Source organism: Salvelinus sp. IW2-2015, linkage group LG11, assembly GCF_002910315.2.
Source record: "Salvelinus sp. IW2-2015 linkage group LG11, ASM291031v2, whole genome shotgun sequence".
Taxonomy (NCBI): Eukaryota; Metazoa; Chordata; class Actinopteri; order Salmoniformes; family Salmonidae; genus Salvelinus; species Salvelinus sp. IW2-2015.
In genome coordinates this window covers 10,561,957-10,586,138 of record NC_036851.1, presented here as the reverse complement: position 1 = coordinate 10,586,138, position 24,182 = coordinate 10,561,957, and the positions used below count along the sequence as shown (strand labels likewise).

Here is a 24,182-nt window from a genome sequence, read left to right as displayed (position 1 = left end):
CTGGCAAACCTTCATCATTGACTAGCTATGTGTCTGGGCGCCCTAACCGTGAGAACCGTGAAAAACAGTAGGCACATTCATTTGGGCATTACACACAATCCGAGTGGCTTCACAATAGTGCTCCACCTCTCTGTTTGCTGATAGCATGAGAGGTGTAAGAAAAGAAGGGGGTGGGAGAGGCTGAATGACATGGTGTTGATGCTGCCGCTGTTCGCTGACCCTCGAAATGCGGGCCCAGCCCCCAGTGTGAAGTACTTTTGTGTTGGCAGATCCCAAAGAAGCATGGAACCAGCAGAGAGGGGGGTAGGATGGGTACCGGCCGGGGGAGGGAGAGGTTGGGGTTCAACGCTCTTCTGTGGCCAGCCATCCACTCTCAACCAGGACGCATGCTCCTAAGGAGGATTAAGAAGAATGTATTATAATGGCATATGCATACTGTAATGCATTTGCATACTTCCAGAGGGTGTTAACCTTTGACATCTCTCTAGCACCACTGACAAACTGACAACACAAACCACCTCACTCAATATCTGAGCATTTCCATACTTGAAATAGATAACATTTAGAAATAGATAGTGCGTTTCCATTTAACTATCTCCTGCCAGTAAAATGATGTCACACAGACACCAAAAAACTTTGCGCAAAAACCTATAGTGTTGAATAAAACTGAAGTGGTTGAGAAGTTTCCATGACCCATTTAGGCAAATTGTGCATTAATAAATTGGCGACAGCCTATATGCCCTCCCACCTAATTGTTTCATGTCTCGGGTAGCCCGCGAAAGCCAGCATTGATAAAAATGCAATAATTTACTAATATTTGCCATATTCTAATCATTCTCATGAGCCAACATATCGCCACAGTCCGTGCCATGGTGAAACTTTCACTAATATAGATCTGAAATAATTGGATGGTGAAACTTGCCAGCCAAACAGAAAAGCAAGGCTAAGCAATTCAGACATTCTTGAAAGTCAGGACAATCCTTGTCCTGCAAACAAACATACTTTTTTAAAGTTGAAAAATGGATTTAGCAAGCAGTAGGCATTTAGAATAAAATGTGGAGTGAGCTTTATAGTTACATGATGACATCATGTGCCCCCCCCACCTTCAAATTATCAGTCATAATTTATTTGAAAAACACTGTTCCATCATTATTTGTCGCAATAAAGAACATTTGACAAATGAAAAATCCACCACTGCCGAACAGATAAAAATGTTGTAGATCTTTAGAAAATATCTCCTATACCCGCCGTTTCCATTACACATCGCAATAAAACATTTTGTGACATTGCTTTTGTYTAATAAACCTGGGTCAATGGAAACCTGCCTAGTAATGACATAYAGGCTCTTATTCTTTCTAAATGTTCTATCACGTGACCTCAACAGGACCTCCATGTATGTTTATGGTGCGTCGTAACGGGGATGAATCATGTTATATATGCATTCTGGTGTAATGATTGACAGTCTGCGTTCTTCACGCACAGTCCAAAAGGCACCATTATTGTCCAATTAGCATTTCACTTGTTCATACATTTTTCTCCAACAATGTTTATTCCGTCTGTTGTGTGATTAATGCCCATGTATGGTAACATATCTGTTTTCTTCAGTTGATTTTTCCATGTCTTTGTGAGGATGGCCGTCTGCCTTTGGCTCTCAGCTCAAGGGTCTCTCCTGTCCAAGTACACGCAACTCCACAAAGAGGACTTGACTCTGAAATTCCTTCAGATAAGAGTTGCTAGGTGATGCCGTTATTCATGCCTTTTTTGTGTCCCCATATTCATACCCAAATTCTGAGGTTCTTTATGAAGACTCTCATTAGTAGTCATATATTCATACCAGTCCCCCCCCCCCCCCCCCACTTGACCCCTCCCTTTCCTAGCGTGGGAAAGATGGATTGTTGAAGATGCTTCCAGCTATTTGTAATTCTGTCCTCCAGCTTGCTCATTTTTCTGAATTCTAACACATGCCAAGAATATCACAAGTAAAAACCATGTTCTCTCTTACTGCACTAATAGTAGGTGAGAAGACAAGTTGTCATGCTATTTATTACTATTGATAAGAATATAATACAGATACAATGAATATTATATCAACATTATTCTGAGGCAGAATAGTCTGTGTGTGTGTGTGTGTGTGTGTGTGTGTGTGTGTGTGTGTGTGTGTGCGCGTGTGCGTGTGCGTGTGCGTGTGCGGTGTATTCTTGAAGGAAATGTACAAATAGACAACACAATATTATTCATTTCATAAAAAAGCGAAATGCTCGGGGTACAGTCATTTCACTGAATACACATCCGCTCTACACAGGTAGTACAGAGTCTAATGACATGACCCCACCCTTCGGCATACCATATATGGATTGGGCCCACATTCCCAAAGGCGGAGCTCATGACGCCACCTGTTTCTCAATGGTGTGCGTGTGCGTGTGCGGTGTATTCTTGAAGGAAATGTACAAATAGACAGCACAATATTATTCATTTCATAAAAAAGCGAAATGCTCGGGGTACAGTCATTTCACTGAATACACATCCGCTCTACACAGGTAGTACAGAGTCTAATGACATGACCCCACCCTTCGGCATACCATATATGGATTGGGCCCACATTCCCAAAGGCGGAGCTCATGACGCCACCTGTTTCTCAATGGGACTTTCGGCTGTAACAACGGCAGTAGACGGTAGTGCTCACAGAAGTTCGGCGATATTACGAGATCCGCACACAGAGTAATTCCCGTCAAAGTTAAAGAAATGGATTTCCGTCGTATTCGTTGTTGTTCTTTGTTTTTRTATGTATTTATTAACCATGTGTTTATTACTCTTCAATCGAAAGAACGTAAGTACAATATTTTTTGTCTTAAAATGGGTTTGTAAAGAGCTTTGCTTTGTGGCTTCACATGGTTGTGAGGTTTGATGAGTTGGGGGATTSGGCTGTGACATTGTAATATTGTAATATTATTGTATATGTTTTGTAAATTACAGTGCTAATACAGTGTTAACTTTAAGCTTTTCTCCTCCAATATTTTTTCTTTCCATTTCAGTGCATTGTTATTCCTATGATAACTTGTCAATGTGGGGAAAGACCCCTCTAACAATTCCATAGGCTATTGAAAAATATTTCATGTACTGTTTGTTGAAGATGATGAAGATGATTTTAAATTGTCTAGAAATTGTATAAGAATGAGCCTTTGTTGAGTTAAAGAAAAGAAAGCCAGTAAATTGTACACAGCAAAATCAGAAGTGTGAAAGTGATTTTAACACTTTTGCAGTGTGTATATGCATCCACTTTCAACAAAGTGATTTTCACACTTTCAAAGTGTTACAATTTTAACATTTAGACTGTGTTTCTGTAACCCTATACAGAGTAGAAAATTAAGACTGGCTGTATGAAATTCACTATGCACTGGAGTGAAATATTAAGGATTTCACTATACACTGGAGTGAACTAATTAGTATTTCACTCTACTCTGGAGTGCAATATAAGGAAATGGTCTATTGAGTAAAGACACATTTGTAGAGTTACCACCCATGACTGTATTTGTTAGTGACACAGACATGGTTGTTATTTTAAAAGGCCTATGGTTTTCACCAAATTATTTCCTAGGTAAATGCTATCATTAAAATTAAACTCTGACAATATACATGACACATATCATATGACCTTACTTTAATGGCCTAGTTTTATCCTAACYCAGTGGTGTTAGGAAACTCCTGGTTTACAGGCCATATCAGCCTGCAAGTCACATTATGCTGGCTTGCAAAGTGATGTGTAATTCCTGTTGGAATCCAGACATAATTAGGATATTCAATAGTGTAATTTTTATTCACCCGCATTCAGAATGACTGTCAGGATAATGGAAATTGATAAAGGAGACTACCTAAACCATTTAAACTGGAACAACCATATCAGTAACGAGTGCAATAAATCAAACTAACTGATATATTTGCCTTTGTGTTGCATAACATTAATAAGTCAATCAATGTACATGCAAAAACACAGACATTAAAAACAATCCTAAAAAATCTACTCGCAGTAGAGCATGCTGGGAAATGATAATGATGGGCGTGGTTTTGATGGGACTGTTTTACTCTCCACAGTGTAAGACAATAACTCTGGGATTATTTTTACACCACTGAGTGTTAATTTCACTCTTACAGAGTGAATTTAACTATTGAATCAACACTAGAAATGTAACAATAAAAAAATCAACACTGGCTAATTTACTGTGTGGACTAACTTGGACTACGACAACTCTCTAGAGACCGCAGGAGCGGTAGAGATACTCTTAATGATCGGCTATGAAAAGCCAACTGACATTTACTCCTGATTATTATTTGACCATGCTGGTCATTTATGAACATTTGAACATCTTGGCCATGTTCAGTTATAATCTCCACCCGGCACAGCCAGAAGAGGACTGGCCACCCCTCATAGCCTGGTTCCTCTTTAGGTTTCTTCCTAGATTTTGGCCTTTCTAGGGAGTTTTTCCTAGCCATCGTGCTTCTACACCTGCATTGCTTGCTGTTTGGGGTTTTAGGCTGGGTTTCTGTACAGCACTTCGAGATATTAGCTGATGTACGAAGGGCTATATAAAATAAACTTGATTTGATTTGATACTTCAAACATACAGTAATGATCATTCTCAGTATTCTTCATTTATAAAACTAGGTAATATTGGTATTTGATCATGTTTCAAGGAAGGAATATTACTCCGCAGGGTTATAACTTATAAGAAGCTTTTAGTTTCAATATTGGAGTAGACAGGGTCTTGTACTGAAGAAAGAGGGGATAGGAGTGTAGGCTGTGTCGGACTTGCGTTGGTTCTTAGGGATGATCCCAACTATTTTCACTCCCTTTATCATGCTTTTTAACTTCCCACGCTTTTCTCAGCTTTCTTCATCCAAACATATAGTAATTAATAGTTGACGGTTTATTTAATCAGGTTTGTCATGCCAGGGCATGTCCTCTTCAAAGCAGTGGCTGGCATGATATTGGGCCTATTTGGGGAATCTAGTTCTGGGTATTTCTACTGTAATAATTGTTGGCTCAGAGAAACAAAGTAACTTTGATAATCCAGTTGTAGAGTAGTAAAACTTGTCCATTGCTAATTACATTGCTAACTACACATGTTCAATTGCTTATAAACACCTTTTGTCCTCATATGAATTAAGAATGTTTTCTAATAGTGCTGTCTATTTGTCTTTCTGTAGAGGTGCTGCTGGATATGAAAGCTTCTGGGGGAGAGTTGGGCTGGTTGCCCTGGCCACATGAAGAAGGGGTGAGTAGTTATATCTTAGGAATTATAAGGATTTCCTTAGTCTAACCAGATGGTCGATTAGGCCTCAAAAAATTATATTGATTGTAAGATGTATTTCCCCTACTAGTACACRATGGTGGTAAACATAGGATAGATGTCACACAATGTTGATTCCAAGCCACATTTTAAGTAGCATGTTTTAAAAGGGTCATAAGTTCTGCTCTCCAGAGGAGTAGAATGCGAGCTATTTTCTCCACTCTCATTCCTTCAGAATAGTTTTCTGGGAAAGATGGAATGAGTGGCAGCTCGCAAAGTTAGCCTTTACTGGTTTTAAAGCAACCCTTTAATAATACAACTATGAATGTCATATAAATTTCAGGGTAAGAGCTGCATCTGAATTCACAGGACAGAAGACACTTTTCTTGCATAGAGCCAACAGGTTGTTATAATTCCTACAGTATTCCAGGTTYCTGTCAGTCAGTGTGGAACATAAGACGAGGGGAATGAGAAAGGTCGGGAGATGGGTTGTGTGGGAGAAAGGCATCCCTCTATCTATAGTTGTGTGGTTGACTGTCTAAAAAAAGCAACAGGACGTGGTCAGTGGCAGTGTGCTGACTGCTTTTCTTTTGTGACCATGAGGTTTACAGACCGTCCAATGCATTCTATTGGATTTCCCCCTATTTTATGATGTTTTACCCATTCTCACCAAACTTCTTCAAACTTTTGAAGCACATTTCAATTTGACTTGGGAGTGGAAGTTTTAAGAATKCACATTGTCCTTGTCTTTGATCTATATCTATCTTCTCTTCCTTCGCACACACTAAGTTTCTCTTCTACTGCTGTCGCAAGTCCACGAAACAGACTTGGAGTAAAGCACTCACTGTGCATGGTCCAATGAAATATGCCTTTATGGCAGTCATCTGAGGTGTTAAAATAATTCAGGATGCCTATTCATTTAAAGCCCTGTGCTTAATTAATGGATGCCTTTAAATACTGCTACCAGGCAAGCGTTTCCTTATTTTCTCTGTCTTAAAACAGACTTAATTGTAGCCAATATCGCTGCCATGTCTTTTCCATGAGCCTATAAAAAAAACAGTTTAACTGCCTTAATGCTTGGTATTCCACAAGAGTTTTGGTTTTAGTGTTATGTCTGTCTCACACAGGCACTCACATCTGTTTGTGGAAGCCACACACGTAGTTCAGCACGGCACAAGTCCAGATCAAATCCTTCCCTGGCATGTGGAAAAAAGTAGCAGGAAATTAAGCTTGAGCATTTTATAGGCTTCTCAGCAGGCAAACAGTTGTTTCATGAATAAAACAGCAAACTGACCCTTGACGAGAACAAAAMCCCCTTAACGTTATTCTCATTCTCTTAAACCCTCTCCCTCATTCCCTCACTTTTTTGCTGYTTTTGTAACAGTGACCCTTGTCCTGTACATTGTGTTAAACTTAACCTCTGTTCKCTCTCTGTTTCAGTGGGAGATAGTTCAGACAGTGGTGAATGGCTCCCTCCTGTACACCTAYAGTGTGTGTAACATCGACGCGGGTGAACAGGACAACTGGCTCCGGACCACCTTCATCCAGCGGCGCCCAGGGACCACCCGCGTCTCTGTGGAGCTGCGCTTCGTCATGCGGGACTGCAACACCTTCGACGGTGCCTCGCTCGCCTGCAAAGAGACCTTCAACCTGCACATGTCCGAGGCTGATGCTGACGTGGGTACCATCTTCCGTAAGGGCCAGTTCCGCAAAGTGGCCACCATTGCGCCGGACGAAATCACGCGAGGCCGCGGTGCGCTGAAGGTCAACGTGGAGACACGGGCGGTGGCCCCTCTATCCAGGAAGGGTTTCTACCTGGCCTTCCAGGACACGGGAGCGTGTGTGGCACTGCTCTCGGTGAGGGTGTACTACAAGACGTGTCCGTCCACTGTGCAGAGCCTGGCCGCCTTCCCAGAGACGGTGGCGGACGCCCTGAGGGAGGTGGAGGGAACATGTGTTGAGAACGCCGTGAGCCAGGCCACCCCACGCATCTACTGCACAGCTGAGGGAGAGTGGGTGGTGCCCGTGGGACAGTGCCAATGTCGCGCAGGCTACGAAGCTGTCGGGGACTCCTGCCAAGGTAAGACTACAGCCAGGCTTCACATATTGCATCTCTCTACAAACCCCGACCCTCTGCCTGTTGTAGTGTTGGCCTAAAGCGGGCTCTGTTGTATTGGGCGTTAGTTTTAAACAGTAGCTGTATTTATAGAAGCACAGGGTCTAACCACCACCCTGACTGGGTTTGAGAAATGACTGCATGGGAATGTTAATTGTAGTTTCTTCAGTGATTTCATACACCTCACAAACAAAAACAGTGAATTTTTCTGGATTCATAGGAATGAATTTAGAGATAGCAGGGGAGGGTGTTTGGACATGTTTTTGTTTGTTTTGTTTTGATTAAGTGGCTCTATAACAGCAATAACAGAGTTCTAGGGTTGTAACACTAGTTCCAAACATATTATGGGAGAGGAACAGAGAGAGGGACTGTCTGGGAGAATATGGCAGAGATGAAAAAGCATAGAGGAAGTTTTTGAACGTTTTGACTGCGGTTGAGAGGTCTCCTGGTAATCTTACCTGTTGCTGTTGGCCAACATTCTTTCCACTGTGTTCGTCTCATACTTAGGAATGAGGTGGGTGAGGAGGATACGGTTTTATAGACGAGGAAAACTGGACAAGGGAAATCTGACTATAGAGGCTTGAGGCTTAAAAGTGTTAAGTTTAAATAGGAATGTTGTTCTTTAACAATGTGCAAATGCTTATAAACCGTCCAATCTGATTTTTCTTAGGCGAGGGGACTGGTAGAATGAGAGACATTTTTGTATTTTTAAATGTTCTATTTGAGAAAGACACTGAGTACGCCTAAAAAGAACACACTATGGTAATGTATTGAAATTGAAATGGGATGTTTGCTCACATTGTTTGTATGGAAGTTGCCATGTCTTTGGTATTCCGGGGTGTGGTGTGTTAAGCTATCAGGAGGAAACATAAGAGGGAGGGGAGACAGGGAAGGAGAGACAGCGAGGGAGGAACATTACATGATTGTATGCTCAGTGAGCTGTGGGGATTTCTGAAAGGAATTCTTTCACCCTCACGTCACCTCCTGTACTGATTGACTGAGGAGAGCAGTGTGGCTCGAAGTGCCGACTGAAGAGTACCTGAGTGATGTGTCTTCTCCACACAGCTATTTGTGTGCGCCTGTAGCCATGGCTGCGGTGAACCACAGATTACAGGGACTGTGCCGTCACTCCCATTTCAGTCAGGAAGGGTATACTGAGTCAGTCTGTGGTTTCTGACAGACAAGAGGCTCCCTTGTTCAACAGCCAGAGATTCTGGTCACCTTGGGTGACAGAACTAGTTAGATTGTATCTCTTTTACTCCCTATTACAGTAGTTTATAGACCAGAGGTATTCATCTCTTACCTTACAAGGTCCGCAGCCTGCTGGTTTTCTGTTCTACCTGATAATTAATTGCACACACCTGGTGTCCCAGGTCTAAATCAGTCCCTGATTAGAGGGGAACAATGAAAAAATGCAGTGGAACCGACTTTGAGGTCCAGAGTTGAGATTGAGGAATATAGACCGTCAGTATAGTATATAGGCCAGGTAACCAATTTAGCTCATAGTTTGACATGTTGTTACCTTACGACAGAGAAGAAACACTTCCATTTATCTAAACATTGAGAAAGTAGTCCACCATAGCTCCAAGCCTGAGAAAGAGTACTTCAAAGGGGCTGATAGTTCCAGGCGAAGGGGGAAGGCCAAGCTCAGGAATGTTCCAGGTCCAGAATTCCCCACCTGAAGCGGAAATTGTCAGGGAGTCCTGGAGAGGAAAGGGGCATGTTTTAATACCAGGAAAAAGTCAGATTCCAAACCCTGCTGGACAACCTTGTGATCAGGATACAGGAAACATGTTTTTGTCACCTTTGTAAAAAACAAAAGAGAAAGGTTATTGTACAGCAGTTGTCATAACGCCTCAAAGCCTGAAGCCAATACGTCCCAAAAAATGTATTAGGGAATTTTGGGGGGACACTCAGTTGTCATAATACCTATCGAGACCTAGGCCAATCTTTCAAAAAAAATCGAAACTACAAAAGTCCAGAAAATTGCCAAATAAGGTCGACGTGACAAACTTGTTCAGTTAATTATTACACTGATTTATAACACCGAGTCATATCCTGATTCTCTGTGTAGTCAAGCAGAAACACGTTCCTGTCCATGACAATGTATTTATGGGATTTCACCGAAGGCCCTCTGGAGAGGATCCACTGGGAACGAGGAATTAAAGGGGAATGTTGGACCAGGCTGACTCAAATAAGCAGCTTGTCCATGACTCTGTGTGAAGTCGCGTGGGAGGGGAGTTAGTGGTTAGTGGATAGTTGGTGGTCGCATGAGAGGTTGGTTAGTTAGATGTGTGGGACCGCCGGGTGCTTAGTTAGGTGTGGAGTGTAATTTAGTCAAGAGGATTAGTGTGGAGCAACAGGACAGCTTTTAGAAGGATGACAAGCCCTGCTTCACTCCACTCATCCGGTCGTTAACACACGCAACGAGCTCTTTAATCCTTGTTCCCACTCGTTAGAACAATGGGCCGACACAGAGAGAAAAACACATATTCAATTAATAGAAGCCACTGCCACCACCACTCATTCATCAAGGGCACAGCAGCACATAAAGAGATCGACCAGAACAATGTGAGGCATTATTTCAGTCCAAGGTCCCCACTTTTAGTGAGGCATTATTTGAGTCAGATATTTGAATGTCCTTAGTTTGCAAGAATATATTTTTTTTTAAATGACACTTAACACAATGCGTCAATAACAAACAACCACGTCAATACATGCATAACAACACATATCTTTCAAATACTTTTAGTCCGCTGAAGTTTTACCCACTGCGATTTGAACATTCTTGAAAGATTGCTCTCATGCCACTGATATACGGCGCGCACATGCCACCGTTTTAAGGGCTCTAATAATTAAACGCAATTTATTTATGGCACCACTCAATCCAAACACCGTCACAATAGATGAATAGGGGTGGGGATGCGTTGATACGTGACAGGAGTCCTGCTGCTCCTTTTTCAGATGAAATAGGCTGGCCTCCTTTTCTTATGCGTAAGGGGCCCGATACACCCCCACACTCCCCGGGTGACTCCCCAGAGAGAACTCCTGTTGGTACTTTAGACTTTAACCCATCCCCCATACATCCATCTATTCATCTCAATCCCCCCTACTCAAACTCAAAACTCGTCCCCATTCTTTTATTGTGGGGCTGGTTGTAACGCAAAGGTCCTTCGGCCATAGTGATTAAGTCACCGGCAGATCCCTCTTGTCCATCACAGGTCACCCTCTTCCCTATAGAGGCCAGATGAAAGACTGATCCCCTGGGGAGACATGAGAATAAAGGGAGAGAGGGGAGATAGCTCAAAGGAACCATTCTTACACGTTCTTAAAGTAAACAGTCGATCCCACAAAAAAAATGTGCGTTTAGGCTCCAACAACACAGTTGTTCAACAACATCTCCCCTCTAGCAGTTCTTCCTCCAGACTTCCTCTCTCCCCCTGCTCCATCCTGGCATGTTGTCATTTGCCATCAGAGGAAAAGAGGAAGGAAGGAAGCAAAACGTTATACTTGCATTCCTTGCATCCTGGTTTCTGTCCAATACACACACATTAACCCCCACAAGTTCTGGAATGGAAGGTCAATTTTTTCTCTTTATTCTACAGGTCAATTGAAAATCGCCAGCAGTAACCATGTTGCTAGAGCTCCTCAAACAATAACCACATCTGCATTCACAGTGCTAATCAAAGGGCTAACCAGACCCTTCTTTTACGTTGCTGCTACTCTCTGTTTATAATCTATGCATAGTCACTTTAATTCTACCTACATGTACATATTACCTAATTTACCTTCGACTAACCGGTGCCCCCGCACATTGACTCTGTACCGGTACCCCCTGTATATAGCCTCACTTGTTATTTTACTGCTGCTGTTTAATTATTTGTTACTTTTATTTTACATTTTTTACTTATCTATTTGTTACTTAACACTTATTTAAAAAAATAAATCTTAACTTCTTAAAGCATTGTGGGTTAAGGGCCTGTAAGTAAGCATTTCACTGTAAGGTCTACACCTGTTTTATTCGGCGCATGTGACAAATACAATTTTATTTTATTTTATAGTTCAAAAGGGATGGGAAAGACAGAGTGATTATCTGCTGTGTTTAGTGTTTCCATGACATCCAGTTGACAGTGTGACTTGAGGATGGAACTTGAGGTGAAAAGGACAAGTGGAAGCAAATCGTCAGGAAAATCCTATTCCATTCTGTTTAAATACAAAGGTCCGGTTACAGTTTAACCACAGCCTGAGTTTCATTCCAAGCCCCAGGGCACTGACAGAGATACCGTGTTATTGTATTGTAACTGAATCACTCTCGCCCCATTGTGTCTATACATATAATAGTAGGACTAATAGTCACCCTCCTTTCTCTTTCAGCGTGTACGCCAGGCTCCTTTAAAGCGTCCTTGTTCAGTGAATCCTGTGAGGTTTGTCCGGAGAATACTGAGCCATCTACAGCCGGCGCCCCCCTGTGTCCATGTATGGAGGGATTCTACCGCTCCCCATCAGACCCTCTTACGTCAGCCTGCTCTGGTAAGAACCATGGGCCAGGTAGTCAGCTACAGCGAGGCGTATCACTAACAAAGGGTTTAGCCACTTCTACGGCCTTTCCTTCAGTTATTCTGTGGCCGACCAATGGTTTACCTCATACCCTCATACAATACATTGTCTTTATATCATCGTCATGGTGACAGAGGAATCTGAGTATTGTTCATTGGATGTATTAGCATGTCGGAATGTCTCGTAATAACTCTGTCTACTCTTTGCCTCCTCCTCCTTTAGCCCCGCCCAGCGCCCCTCGTGACCTGGCCTCCACCACTCTGTCAGCGGACGGCAGGCTGCAGCTGTCCTGGAGCCCGCCGCTGGTGACAGGAGGCCGCCGGGACATCTGCTACAGCGTGGTGTGCGAGCGCTGCGCCGGGGCCCTGTGTGTGCCCTGTGGGGAGAAGGTCCGCTTTCAGCCCGGCCCCACGGACCTCCAGGACACCGCGGTGACTGTCGGCGAGCTGGAGCCCCACCTCAACTACACGTTCACTGTAGAGGCCCACAGCGGAGTGTCTCAGTACAGCAGCCAGAGACCCAGCAGCACCATCACCACCTCTCTGCACTTCACTGATCCCCCCAAGGTGACGTCCATCCGTCTGGACGAGCGGAGCACCACCAGCCTGTCTCTGTCCTGGGCTCTGTCCCGCCGAGCACCATCCCACGTCAACCACCGCTACGAACTCATGTACCGCAGGAAGGTAAGACAGACAAAGGCACGCATCCCYCCTCTCTCTCTCTCTCTCTCTCTCTCTCTCTCTCTCTCTCTCTCTCTCTCTCTCTCTCTCTCTCTCTCTCTCTCTCTCTCTCTCCCCCCTCTCTCTCTCTCTCTCTCTGTCTCTCTCTCTGTCTCTCTCTCTCTCCCCCTATCCCTCCTCTCTCTCTCTCTCTCTCTCTCTCTCTCTCTCTCTCTGTCTCGCTCTCTCTCTCCCCGCATCCTCTCTCTCTCTCTCTCTCTCTCTCTCTCTCTCTCTCTCTCTCTCTCTCTCTCTCTCTCTGTCTTCTATCTCTCCATGTCAGTCCCACATGTAGTGAAACACAGCAAGTCTAATAGTATTAGTGTAGCTCTATAGTGAATCCCCTCTCAGTCCTCCTCTCTCTCTCTGTCCCGTGCAGGAGGACGACAGTGAGCGTGATGTCACTACATACACAGTCCTGGTTCTTGAGAAGAGTTCGGTGCAGATCAGTGACCTCTCCCCTGGCACGGCCTACATGTTCAGAGTCCAGGCTCTCAGCCCAGAGGGAAAACCAGGGAGTTACAGCATGGAGCATGAGTTCAAGACCATGCCCATGGGTAAGTGCCCTAGAAACTGGAGACTGTTCTTTTTCTCCAATGTCCAGACAGGATTTCTTTGCCATTTGAGTGTGTTGTGGTCTAACTGTGTTCTCTTGGGGTTTTCAGCAGAGTCTCAGATCCAGAACAACTCCACGGTGGTCATGGGAGCTGTAGTAGGAGGAGGAATCATGCTGCTGGTTGTTGTAGTCGTTCTACTGCTACACAAACGGTTAGAACACACTACCCGCTATCATGTCCCTCGGTCCTAAGATAGTATATGATTATGGGTGGCTCACGGGCCAGAGCTGATTGAGAATGTAATGCCATGCCATCTGTAAGATGGTTTTTACCAGAGTAGCTGTTGAAAACTGTAACCGTAGCTGACTGAGTCTGTGGCTGAAGACGAACTTGCCCTTTCCGCTCCGGCAGCCTGTCTGTGATAAAATGGATGGACATTGTTCAACCCTGAGAGGGGATAGACGAAATGAAAAGCCACGTCGTGGCTCTAGCTAAATTTGTCTAGTCACCACAGGAAGCATGTTGATGGGTCTCTAGGCTATTTAGTTAGGGAGGCCTTTATATGAATGTCTTAGCATTGCCTGTTGTCTGACCAGTCCTAATAGTTACTGTCCTTCCTAACAGGAGACTGAACTTCCGTCACCGACAGCGATCAGAGGACCCCTACTTCTCCAGTACAGGTAAGAACCACAGCAGCCATGAATATGTACCTAGATTAGATTAGAGATGTGTCCTACCGAAGAGAWTATCTCCCATCTCCACCGCCTTCACTAATTGTCTTTCACACGTCCTCAAGATCAACTGAAGCCCCTGAAGACCTACGTTGACCCCCACATGTACGAGGACCCCAACACGGCTATCCTGAAGTTTGCCAGCGAGATTAATCCCAGTCTTGTCACGAAGCAAAAAGTCATTGGAGCCGGTAAATGTCCAAACAGTTTACAGTAACATTTTGAAGAAATCTCTCTGATCCCCTTACCTCAAGATGAAGGTTGCTGTATTAGTATTCATCTCTGTGTGTGTTTCTGTTTCTCAGGTGAGTTCGGCGAGGTGTACCGCGGTCTGATGAAGGCTCCAGGGAGAGGAGAGGTGGCGGTGGCCATCAAGACGTTGAAGCCAGGCTACACAGAGAAGCAGAGGCAGGACTTCCTAAGTGAAGCCAGCATCATGGGCCAGTTCTCCCACCAGAACATCATTCGCCTGGAGGGAGTCGTCACCAAGTGTGAGTCCCTGCTCTCAGACACTGGTGGTGTCTCAAATGGCACCCTATGCCCTATATAGTGCACTGCTTTTGACTAGACCCCTATGGGAACTAAAGTGAATAGGGTATCATTTGGGACATGGCCACTGATTGATCCTCTACTGATTCACTGAATAGTTATTTGTGAGTTATTGTCCTTATCTAGCAGAGTCCCATATCTCCCATCTCCTATCCACTCCTATCCATGTGCCTCTTTCATTGACATGAAGAACTAAAATTTGCCCCTTTTTATTTATTTATTCAAGCAGTCAAGCATGCCATGATTGTGACGGAATACATGGAGAATGGGGCACTTGACAACTATCTAAAGGACCATGATGGGGAGATTTCATCGTACCAGCTGGTGGGCATGCTGCGTGGCATCGCGGCCGGCATGAAGTACCTCTCTGACATGAGCTACGTGCACCGAGACCTAGCTGCCCGCAACGTTCTGGTCAACAGCAACCTGGAGTGCAAAGTGTCTGATTTCGGCCTGTCCCGCGTGCTGGAAGACGATCCTGAGGGCACCTACACCACCAGCGTGAGTCAAGCCTCCATAGTACTGATGTTAATGTATGGGAACAGATCACAATCTACCATGTGCTTTGCAATTTGTAGCATAGTTATGTATTTACATATTATTGGGAACAACGGATGAGTAATGCCATCAGTGAGCCTCCTGAAACCTTTACGTTAGTAATAGCTAGTGAAAACATTCCTTTCAGTCTCATTCTTATGATTAGTTCTTGTTGCTGTTCCTTCAGGGAGGGAAGATCCCCATCCGCTGGACCGCCCCTGAGGCCATCGCCTACAGGAAGTTCACCTCGGCCAGCGACGTATGGAGCTTCGGCATCGTCATGTGGGAAGTCATGGCCTTCGGAGAACGACCCTACTGGGACATGAGTAACCATGAGGTAGGTCCTACGCTTAGTCTGTCACGTCTTAGGGAAATGACAGGGTGCTGTAGGTTTGGTTAAACACAAGGCCTCTGATGCACCACCTCTGGGTATTTATTCTGGGTGGATAGTGTTTAAAACAACCCACTCAAGGCCACTAAGTCAAAATAGTTCCCACAGTCCCTCTTCACATAAAACTGTTAGTGTCCTCACATTATACCCTGATGAAGACAGCTTGTCTGTCGAAACGTTGGACTTAAAATTGTTTTGCATCTGAGCTCCTAGAGTGTGCGGCTCTCCTTTATTTAAAAAAAAAAGTGTCCACACATGAACACAAAACATGTTCTTAGAGTCTGTTGGCCTCGGCCTGGCCTAAGACAACAGTGGGCTATAAACACAAGCTCTGTAAGAACACGGTCTAAACCCCGCTTCCTCCTCTCCTCAGGTGATGAAGGCAATTAACGAGGCCTTCCGGCTGCCTGCGCCCATGGACTGTCCATCCACCGTTTACCAGCTAATGCTGCAGTGTTGGCTCCAGGATCGCTCCAAACGACCCCGGTTCCCTGACATCGTTAACATCCTGGACAAACTGCTCCGGAGCCCAGAGTCTCTGAAAACCATCGCTGACTTTGATCCCCGGTAAGATGCCAATGAATGAAGCTGATCTCCCCTGGACTTGACAGTTTATCTTGTTCAAATCACATACTGTAAATATAACACTTACTAACCAATATATTTCCCTGTTCTTGCCACACAGTGTGTCCATCCGCCTGCCCAGCACCAGTGGCTGTGACGGCTCCCCCTTCAGGTCTGTGCCGGAATGGCTGGAGTCCATCAAGATGAGCCAGTACACTGAGAGCTTTGCCTGCGCTGGAATCACAACCATGGAGCAGGTGCTGGCCATGAAGCATGAGTAAGTACTACACACATGTTCAGTGACCACATGGCACAGATGCATCATCCTCACCACATTGCAGGGCTTAGTTGGCACCCTGCCACATTTGAACATACAGTAAAAGTATTCAGATCTTTGTTAAGCATTTGTTGTCCGGTATGCCACACGATCAGTGATGGAATGCGACACTCTCATTCACTGAATGCTGCACTCATCCCCCCCTCCCGGCCCCCGCCCATCTCATTACCCCCATACCATTCCTCACTGCCCCACCCTCAACAGCATCATTGTACTCGGTTCCAACGGAATATGACTTTCCATATTTTGCTGTGTCATGTTCAAGTAGGAAGTTGCAAAGGCAATCATATTTGATACTTTCCCTAACAGCTCCTCTCTCTATCTGCCTTCTCTCGCAGCGACATCAGGAACATTGGCGTGAGGTTACCAGGTCACATGAAGAGAATCGCCTACAGCATTCTTGGACTTAAAGACCAGACCAGCTCACTTAGTGCTTGCAGTACAGTGTTTGCCGTGTGAGACCCCCAAACTGAGATTCCCCAGAATAGGACTGCACTGAACATCTCATTTCACTGTCACACTTAATGGGGAAATGGAGCAAGTTGGGTTGAACATGGTTGTACTAATGTCAGAACTACGCTGCTTTAGACTGATCAGCGGCATGATTGAAGAGGACCCTGTCAGCCAGCCAATCAGAAAAGACAGACATGTAAAACGTTGAAGTACCACATGACAAGAGACACTGAGAGATGTGGTTACAGAAAAAGTCATGTATAAAGAACTTTTTATATTATCAAGTGTGGAAATACTGTATAATGGCAGATAGGAAACTATAGCCTTTGAAATAGCTGTGTGAGACCTGAGAAGAGGAAGGATGGCCCCACTTTGTATTTCTCTCTTAACTCGAAGTCTGAAAAACAAGAGACATTCAAGCTAAGACATTCCAGGACCAGGTCTCCTTCCTCCTAAAGCACTCACCTATTCCACCAGTGACTTCTGGACTCTTATTAGTTTTATAAAGATTTGAGGCTTTGAAATAACAGATGGATATATGAGAATGCCTGTCTACTCAAATGACAGGTTTATTGGTCTTCGGGAATATTTCCGCTCAGGGCAAGAGATCAGATACTTTTAATCTTTCCGTTTGATTTTGTAGGTTCCATTCTGGCTGCAATCCACCTCATATACTTTTCTCCTACATTTTGACATTTTATTTTTCTTTAGTTTACAGTTTGCCTCCATCTAGTCTTATAGTGGTTCTTCCATTATTATTTAATATTTATTGTATTTTATATTTATTATATTTGTTTAATTAAAAAGACACTGATCTGGCACATGTTTGTAAATATGTATTTTTCAGTCCAATAAAATCAGTGTTGCCTTGTGACTGAATCACTTGTCTGAATTCAATCAACTGGCAGAAAATACACGTTGGTACATAAAACACATTAAAAAGAGGCAAGAATGTTTGATTGAAATAGATCAATTGAAATTGAGTTTTCCTTGACACCCACCCTCCAAATCAAAGTTCATTGGTTGTGTACACAGTTTACCAGATGTTATAGCAGGTGCAGTGCAATGCTTGTTTTACTAGCTCCTAACAGTGCAGTAAAACGTCAAGCAAGTACACAAATAATCCAGAACTAAAATCAAGACATGTCAGAATGAATCCAATTCACAACCCAAATAACACAGTTCGCTAATACAGTTGTCGAAGAAGAGTCCGCTTCGATGTCAATTGGTGACTGTACCATGGTAGTCTGAAATGTTACATCTCCACTCCACTGTACTTCATCAAATATGCATCGTCAGTTACTGAGCCCCTGCTAAATTCCCTCACCCTGTATCTGGGGCTTCACGCTCATTCCTCTTCAATGAACAATTCACTCATCATTTTGAGTTGGACAGCAATTACAGAATGCTTCTAAATGTAATGTTGAGAATGAACACATAGTGTGTTTATCTATTGGAACGTTTCATATCCACCGTGTTATTTTGCATGAATCTATATGCTATCTCAAGCCTTTATTAATGTCCAACTGTATGGGCTAATTGATTATTATTATGATTATGTACTTCTTCAAAAGAATATGCAGTTTTGTGCTCTGGACAGACCTAAATGGTAAATGAAGATAGATGAATAGAGGAGATAGAGGTGTAGGAAACGACAGCCACTGGCCCCCAGCTCTCATTCTCTCTCCTATGATACATATTGCACATGGTTATCCAGGCAGCAAAACATTCACCCACCCTGCCTCACACACACCAACAAAAACGGACTCCATCTCACACACAGTATAAAAGAGAGTACGCGAGGACAAAAGGTAGGGCTGTAGTGGACAGTGAAGTCTCCTCACAGTAATGCATTGGACGGATTAATACAGTGGAAAACGACTGAACATTTGCCATTTCCACCATCTACCCCCTCACTTCAACTGCACTCAAAATCCTACATGGAGAGAACTAAAGGTAACTTCACACAATATTTAGGATTTTCCTCACACTGTTTCAACAATACCAACAAACTTGCAGGTCCGTTCAGAAGATGTGTTGTTTTATCTGTGTTATGACTAACTTCACAGGAGATATTGATAAGAAATAGAGTGGTTTATGTAATACTACAGTTAATTGTGGTGAGGATGAAAACTAGCTGCAGTGTGCGTGTACATCTGGGGGGTAACAGAGGTGTAAATGGCTGTTATTTTCAGGCCACTCTCATCCTACGGGGAAGATCCAGTCGATGGGAGACATGTACCTGTTCACAGTCGATGTGAGTGAGTACTCTCCAGAGGATGTCATCATCACATCGTCAAACAACCTTATAGAAGTCTACGCGGAGAAGGTGAGCTGAAGTTCCGGTACATCAAAACTTTTTGTGTTTAAGTTATTGTTGTTACCAAATGTACATCTATTGTTTTTTTGTTGTTGACCTCCCTTACATTCATCCTCTTTCCATGTTCTTGTCCCATCATTTGTTCTCACCAGCTAGCAGAGGATGGCACGGTTAGGAACACTTTTGCCCACAAGTGCCAGTTGCCGGGGGACGTGGATCCCATGTCTGTGACAACCTCATTGGAAAACAATGGTGACTGTCTGACTCTGACTGTCAAAGCCAGAAGAAATTAGTCTTCCATAGGATGTGGGAGGTGTTGAAAAAGTTTAAACACTAACACACACACACCAATCTGGTTGCATTAATTCAGATGATTGTATTCAAATATTTAATTACATTTAATTCACATTAAATTCTAACTTGGGAATGGGGTGGGGCATAATGTCCCTAGGACAACATCTATTCTTGAATGAGGCCCCTGGGAATGGTGCTCCGCAGTGCCTAATTTATTCATTAAGTTGGTATATGTTTGAATGGATTTTAATATAGCCCAATGTTTGTTTATTATTTAATGTTACGTCTGTCCGTCCCTCTAAGACAATTTCCAGAATAAACGAATCAAACACCAGCAATGGAAGTCAATAAAATTTGAAGTTACCGGAAGTTAAGCATTTTATTTTATTATTATTTAATTTTTTWAAAGTATTTTTTTGTTGTTGCAGGAAGTAGGTTGTCATCAAAATAAAGGTCCGTGGTGAAACGCTATGTGTATGATCTTTTTTTGTATGATCTTTTGTTATTTTTCAAGGATTACATTTTGAAATGTAATGTTTAAGAAAAGTCTAACTGTATTTTTGTTGTATTGCACAAACAAATTGCACTGTACAGGAAAAACAATCGATTGTGTGTCCATAAAACCAGAGTCAAGTCTACTCACTAGTGTCCCTAGAACACAAAACAGGTGAGTTTAAACAAAAAGCAAGGTCATAGGAAGTGTTGCTGGACTTTTACTGTGGTCAAACAGCTTAAAATGGGGTGCCTGGACACCATATGGTTCAAATAAAGCACTGCGTCATAGGACGCATTGTCATACCAAAATACCTTTAATGTCAAATACAAATATCTTATTATCTTCCTTCTGGTGGACACTTTGGAAAATATACAACATACTATATGTGTATTCAAAAAGTCAAGAGAAATGCAAGTACATTTGGTTTAAAGAAAGCATACTTTATTCATAACGCTAAAACTAAATTATTGATTTATAGGCGTATAGTTTATTGCATTGGGGGCTATGGAGTTGGTGGAGTAGAAAGTGTTGCTGGGTATTTAGACCAGAGTCCCCAATGAAATAACACCATATATAGATTCTACTGACCCTACTGAGTATTCCCAACCCCACTTTTACATCAGCACATATCATACTTTTTTCTCTAAAAGCAACATGTAATTCATATACAGTGTTTTGCATTGAAGGCATTTATTTGACATTGGAAAATGTTTTAAAACCAACATTTCATGCAAGTGTAACATAAATATGAACAAATATGCTAATGTTTAGACAATCATTGTACATATATTATGAATAACTACAAGTTAATTACATTTTTCTACTACGTGAGGGACTTTTACGTAGGGGAAATTCCGTGACCCGGAAGTACTTAAACAAAAGAAACGTCTTAATGTTGGTGACGAGACGCTGGGTTGGGTGTCAAGGTAACAACGCTCATTTTTAGTCTCCGGTTCTCTGTTAGCGTTCTCACAATTTAGTCGCACAGCGCTACGGTAACATCAATGTGTGTTAAAATATAATTAATGAACTTCAAAAGGTGCAGGTGGTCCGGTCGGGTACTCACGCAAGGACTCCTTATCAGTTTGTAGACGTACATAGAGCAGATTATTTATAGATGCCACGCCAGTGCGTAGTCGAACCACAAGATATGGCACAAGTCCTCGATCCTGGGTCGATTGTTGTAGCCGACTGGCACCGAAGTGCAGATAGCAAGGAGTTCTTCAGCAGGATTCTACACAAGAAAAAACGTAGAAACTTTGGTATGTTTCTTGACTTAGTAGCTGCTAAGTTGCCCTGCTTGTATATCATACATAAATCATACCGTACACAGTTAGCCTTATATTGATTCATTAACTTTACATTTGAATACAGCAAATATATTTCAAACAATTTTCCAGGTCTTCTGGAGGCTCTAGTGATGCCCCCTAATGTGTCTGTGGACACTGTTTACTACAAGATCTTCATATCAGGAAAGAGTGGGGTGGGGAAGACTGCTCTTGCTGCACGTCTAGCTGGACTCAATATTCCCAACATGCACTATGAAACTACAGGTAGGCCTAGTGCAGCTGTGAACATTTGGCATAATACCTGGATATTGTGGGTTAAATTAACATGCGCTACAGGACGTTTCTCAAGTAACACAACTGTTCTTGTAGGTATTGAGACCACAGTGGTGTATTGGCCTGTGAAGTTGAGGGAGAGCGGTCGTGTTCTGTTTTTCCGCTTACAGCTATGGGACTGTGGAGAGAACGCCTTACGCCGATTTGACCACTTGCTTCCGGTATGCTTGAAATATCACAGGCTTCACCTAGCACAGAAAAAAAAGCATAATAGCATTCAAAAAAATGGCACAATGTTTTGATGATTTAATATTAACAAAAATTATATAATTCCCCTTTCCTGTGCATCTCAGTCCTGTAAGGAGCAGGTGGATGCCATCCTCTTCCTCTTCTCCTTTACTGACCGAGCGTCCTTCGATGATCTGTCCAATCAGATCGCCAGAGGGTCTGAATCTTGCGACAGAGTTGTGAAATTGGTTGTTGGCACCAAGTATCCTTACATTGTTCCCTTTGTGTGTGTGTGTGTGTGTGTAGTTGACCGTTTTGGGATGACTAATATCCACTACCCAGAATTCTTTGTTCTTGACAGCGACCTCAGATTTGACCTGTTCATGCATACAGACGTGACGGAGAGAGAGGTGACTCGGTTCCAGGAGGTCTGGGGGTTGCCTGTGTTCCGTATGGGGGGTGACGTCAGCAACGTCAGTAATCTGGGTGAGGTAGCCCCCCTACTGAACTGCTTGGCAGAGCACCTGTGGCACCAGGACTGTGTGGCTACCAGGTCTACCATCCTTCCAGTCGCCACACAGTCAGAGGCTGCTACTGTGGTACATGTATGAAATCCAATAGGTTGAGAGACAATTTTTTCATCTCCCACACCACTGCTGTGGTGCACTCAACAGAGATGTCCTGGATTACCTTCTCACATAGGACTGTGGAGAAACAGAACCTGCATCTGAGTTTATTGGGTCTTTGAACATGTTCAACTTTGTGAGGACAAGCATTCATCCAGGCCTGAAAAATGAAACTTGAGGAAAATGATGAATCGCAATGTTGGGTTTTTCCTTTTTAGGAACCACTGCCACCTATAGGTTAAACAGGGAGAAGAAGCAGGCTGTGTTTTTTATCAATCTGAATTTACACATTTTTCAAAGTTGGGATCTTGGTAAACAGAAGGGATACAATTAGTAGCCAGTGTTGGGGAGTAGTGAACTACATATAGTTAAACGAGTAATTTAACTACATTTTGCAGTAGCTTGGTGGTAGTTGAACTAAATTCAAATCTAGGTAGTGTTTTCAGTAGTTAAGAACTTTTGTTTTTGTCATGTAGCAGTATAGCTAACTACAGGAACTATACGCAACTTTTTTTGCAAAAATAAAATATGGGTGAAGTAGGCAAGAATTTCCTTTTTCGGCATTAGACCTGCTTAATTCTCACTTGAAACATATTTTGTGTTTTAGCCCAAATTACGCGTTCTGTTAACATCTGACTAGAGTGATATTATGTTCTTGCAATTTGTAGTCTGACATTTCAGATATGATTTATAATGTAGTTTGGATGTAGTGAACTATTTTTTCAAAGTAACTTCAGTTAAGTAAACTATTTTTCTAAAGGGTAGCTTTAGTGTAGCTTAACTTCCAGTGTGAAGTAATTTGTAGCTTGGTAAACATTTTCAGAGTAGCTTCCACAACACGTAGTAATACACACAATGTCAAACCTTGACATTGCCAAAATCCATTGTCCGGGTACACCAGTTCCTCAATCTCCCTCTTGGCACTCCATCACCACCTGGTCTCCACGAAACATTGGAGGATAAAAAGAGAGCACATAGGGTTGTAGGCTAACCAATTGACCTATGGCTTCAATGGCCTCTTTCAGACAAGGGATCTGAGTCTTGCTCAGTCAGCTTCTCTGCAATTACTTCAGAAACCCGCAGCATTAACCTCAACAAATTCCTCTATACCAGACCCCGAACCAGTGGAGCCAGGGACTTGCACCACCCAATACTGCTGCTCCTCCTCTGTCGCTGTAGACACCGATCTCCGAGGCCTGCTTACCTCCATGATGATCTTCAGACAAGACAGAGAAAATAAACTGACAGCAATAGAGTGATGAGGTTCTCCTGGTGCATCATGTTGGACACATATGGCATGTAGAGGGATCAGAACATAGGGCCGTGATGGAGCAAGAATCTCTCCAACCTGAGATCACCGCAACTCCAGGCCCAGCAGAAACCTGCAGGTATCAGAGCAGTCACTCAGCCTAAAGCCCCATAACACACAAGTTGGTATAAAATGTCAAACAAATGGAGATGGAGGATTTGGTTTTAGCAAACGGAACAGGAGTTGACGTAGCAAATAACGTCCTGCGCCAAGGTAGGCCACCAATTCTTCTCGGAGATCGATTGAGTAGTGCGAGAAATACCTGGATGCCAAGCGACGACAGCTGTGTGCGCACAGGTCAGCAGCCAATGTCTTATCCCTGTGGGAACAGATGCGCTCAGGAGGACATATAGTGGGTGCGGGCTCCCTCTGCAGAGCCTGGGGAATGTCCACATCTATGACTCAGACCACAGGGGCTATGACTCGAGAGGAAGGGATTATGGGACAGGGCATCGGCTTTGGTGTTCTTTGAACCTGGGCGATAGGTCAACGTGAAGTCAAATCTTGTAAAGAAAAGGGCCCACCTTCCTTGGCGCAGATTCAGCCTCCAT

General features: G+C 43.3%; 3 protein-coding genes across 4 annotated transcripts; all 3 read left to right on the top strand.

Moving 5' to 3' along the window:
• Nucleotides 1-2,671: 2,671 nt before the first annotated feature.
• Nucleotides 2,672-17,670, top strand: LOC111969775 (ephrin type-A receptor 2-like). 2 transcript variants are annotated; one of them, XM_023996030.2, is made up of 15 exons: nucleotides 2,672-2,827; nucleotides 5,203-5,270; nucleotides 6,726-7,365; nucleotides 11,776-11,931; nucleotides 12,181-12,641; nucleotides 13,057-13,234; nucleotides 13,343-13,445; nucleotides 13,859-13,914; nucleotides 14,031-14,156; nucleotides 14,271-14,456; nucleotides 14,744-15,015; nucleotides 15,239-15,388; nucleotides 15,816-16,009; nucleotides 16,128-16,283; nucleotides 16,682-17,670. In XM_023996030.2, the coding sequence occupies exons 1-15, from the start codon at nucleotides 2,743-2,745 to the stop codon at nucleotides 16,800-16,802; spliced, it is 2,952 nt and encodes a 983-aa protein (XP_023851798.1). In that variant the 5' UTR covers nucleotides 2,672-2,742; the 3' UTR covers nucleotides 16,803-17,670. The 2 variants fall into 2 exon arrangements, with proteins under 2 accessions (XP_023851798.1, XP_023851797.1); XM_023996029.2 differs by having other exon boundaries at nucleotides 14,741-15,015.
• Nucleotides 17,671-18,624: 954 nt separating this feature from the next.
• Nucleotides 18,625-19,878, top strand: LOC111969615 (heat shock protein beta-7-like). Its single transcript, XM_023995761.2, has 3 exons — nucleotides 18,625-18,752; nucleotides 18,992-19,125; nucleotides 19,269-19,878. Exons 1-3 carry the CDS (start codon nucleotides 18,737-18,739, stop codon nucleotides 19,407-19,409), a joined length of 291 nt encoding a protein of 96 aa, XP_023851529.1. The 5' UTR covers nucleotides 18,625-18,736; the 3' UTR covers nucleotides 19,410-19,878.
• Nucleotides 19,879-20,795: 917 nt separating this feature from the next.
• cplane2 (ciliogenesis and planar polarity effector 2) lies at nucleotides 20,796-22,870 on the top strand. Its single transcript, XM_023996028.2, has 5 exons — nucleotides 20,796-21,168; nucleotides 21,307-21,459; nucleotides 21,565-21,689; nucleotides 21,822-21,958; nucleotides 22,067-22,870. Exons 1-5 carry the CDS (start codon nucleotides 21,024-21,026, stop codon nucleotides 22,305-22,307), a joined length of 801 nt encoding a protein of 266 aa, XP_023851796.1. The 5' UTR covers nucleotides 20,796-21,023; the 3' UTR covers nucleotides 22,308-22,870.
• The last annotated feature ends 1,312 nt before the right edge of the window (nucleotides 22,871-24,182 follow it).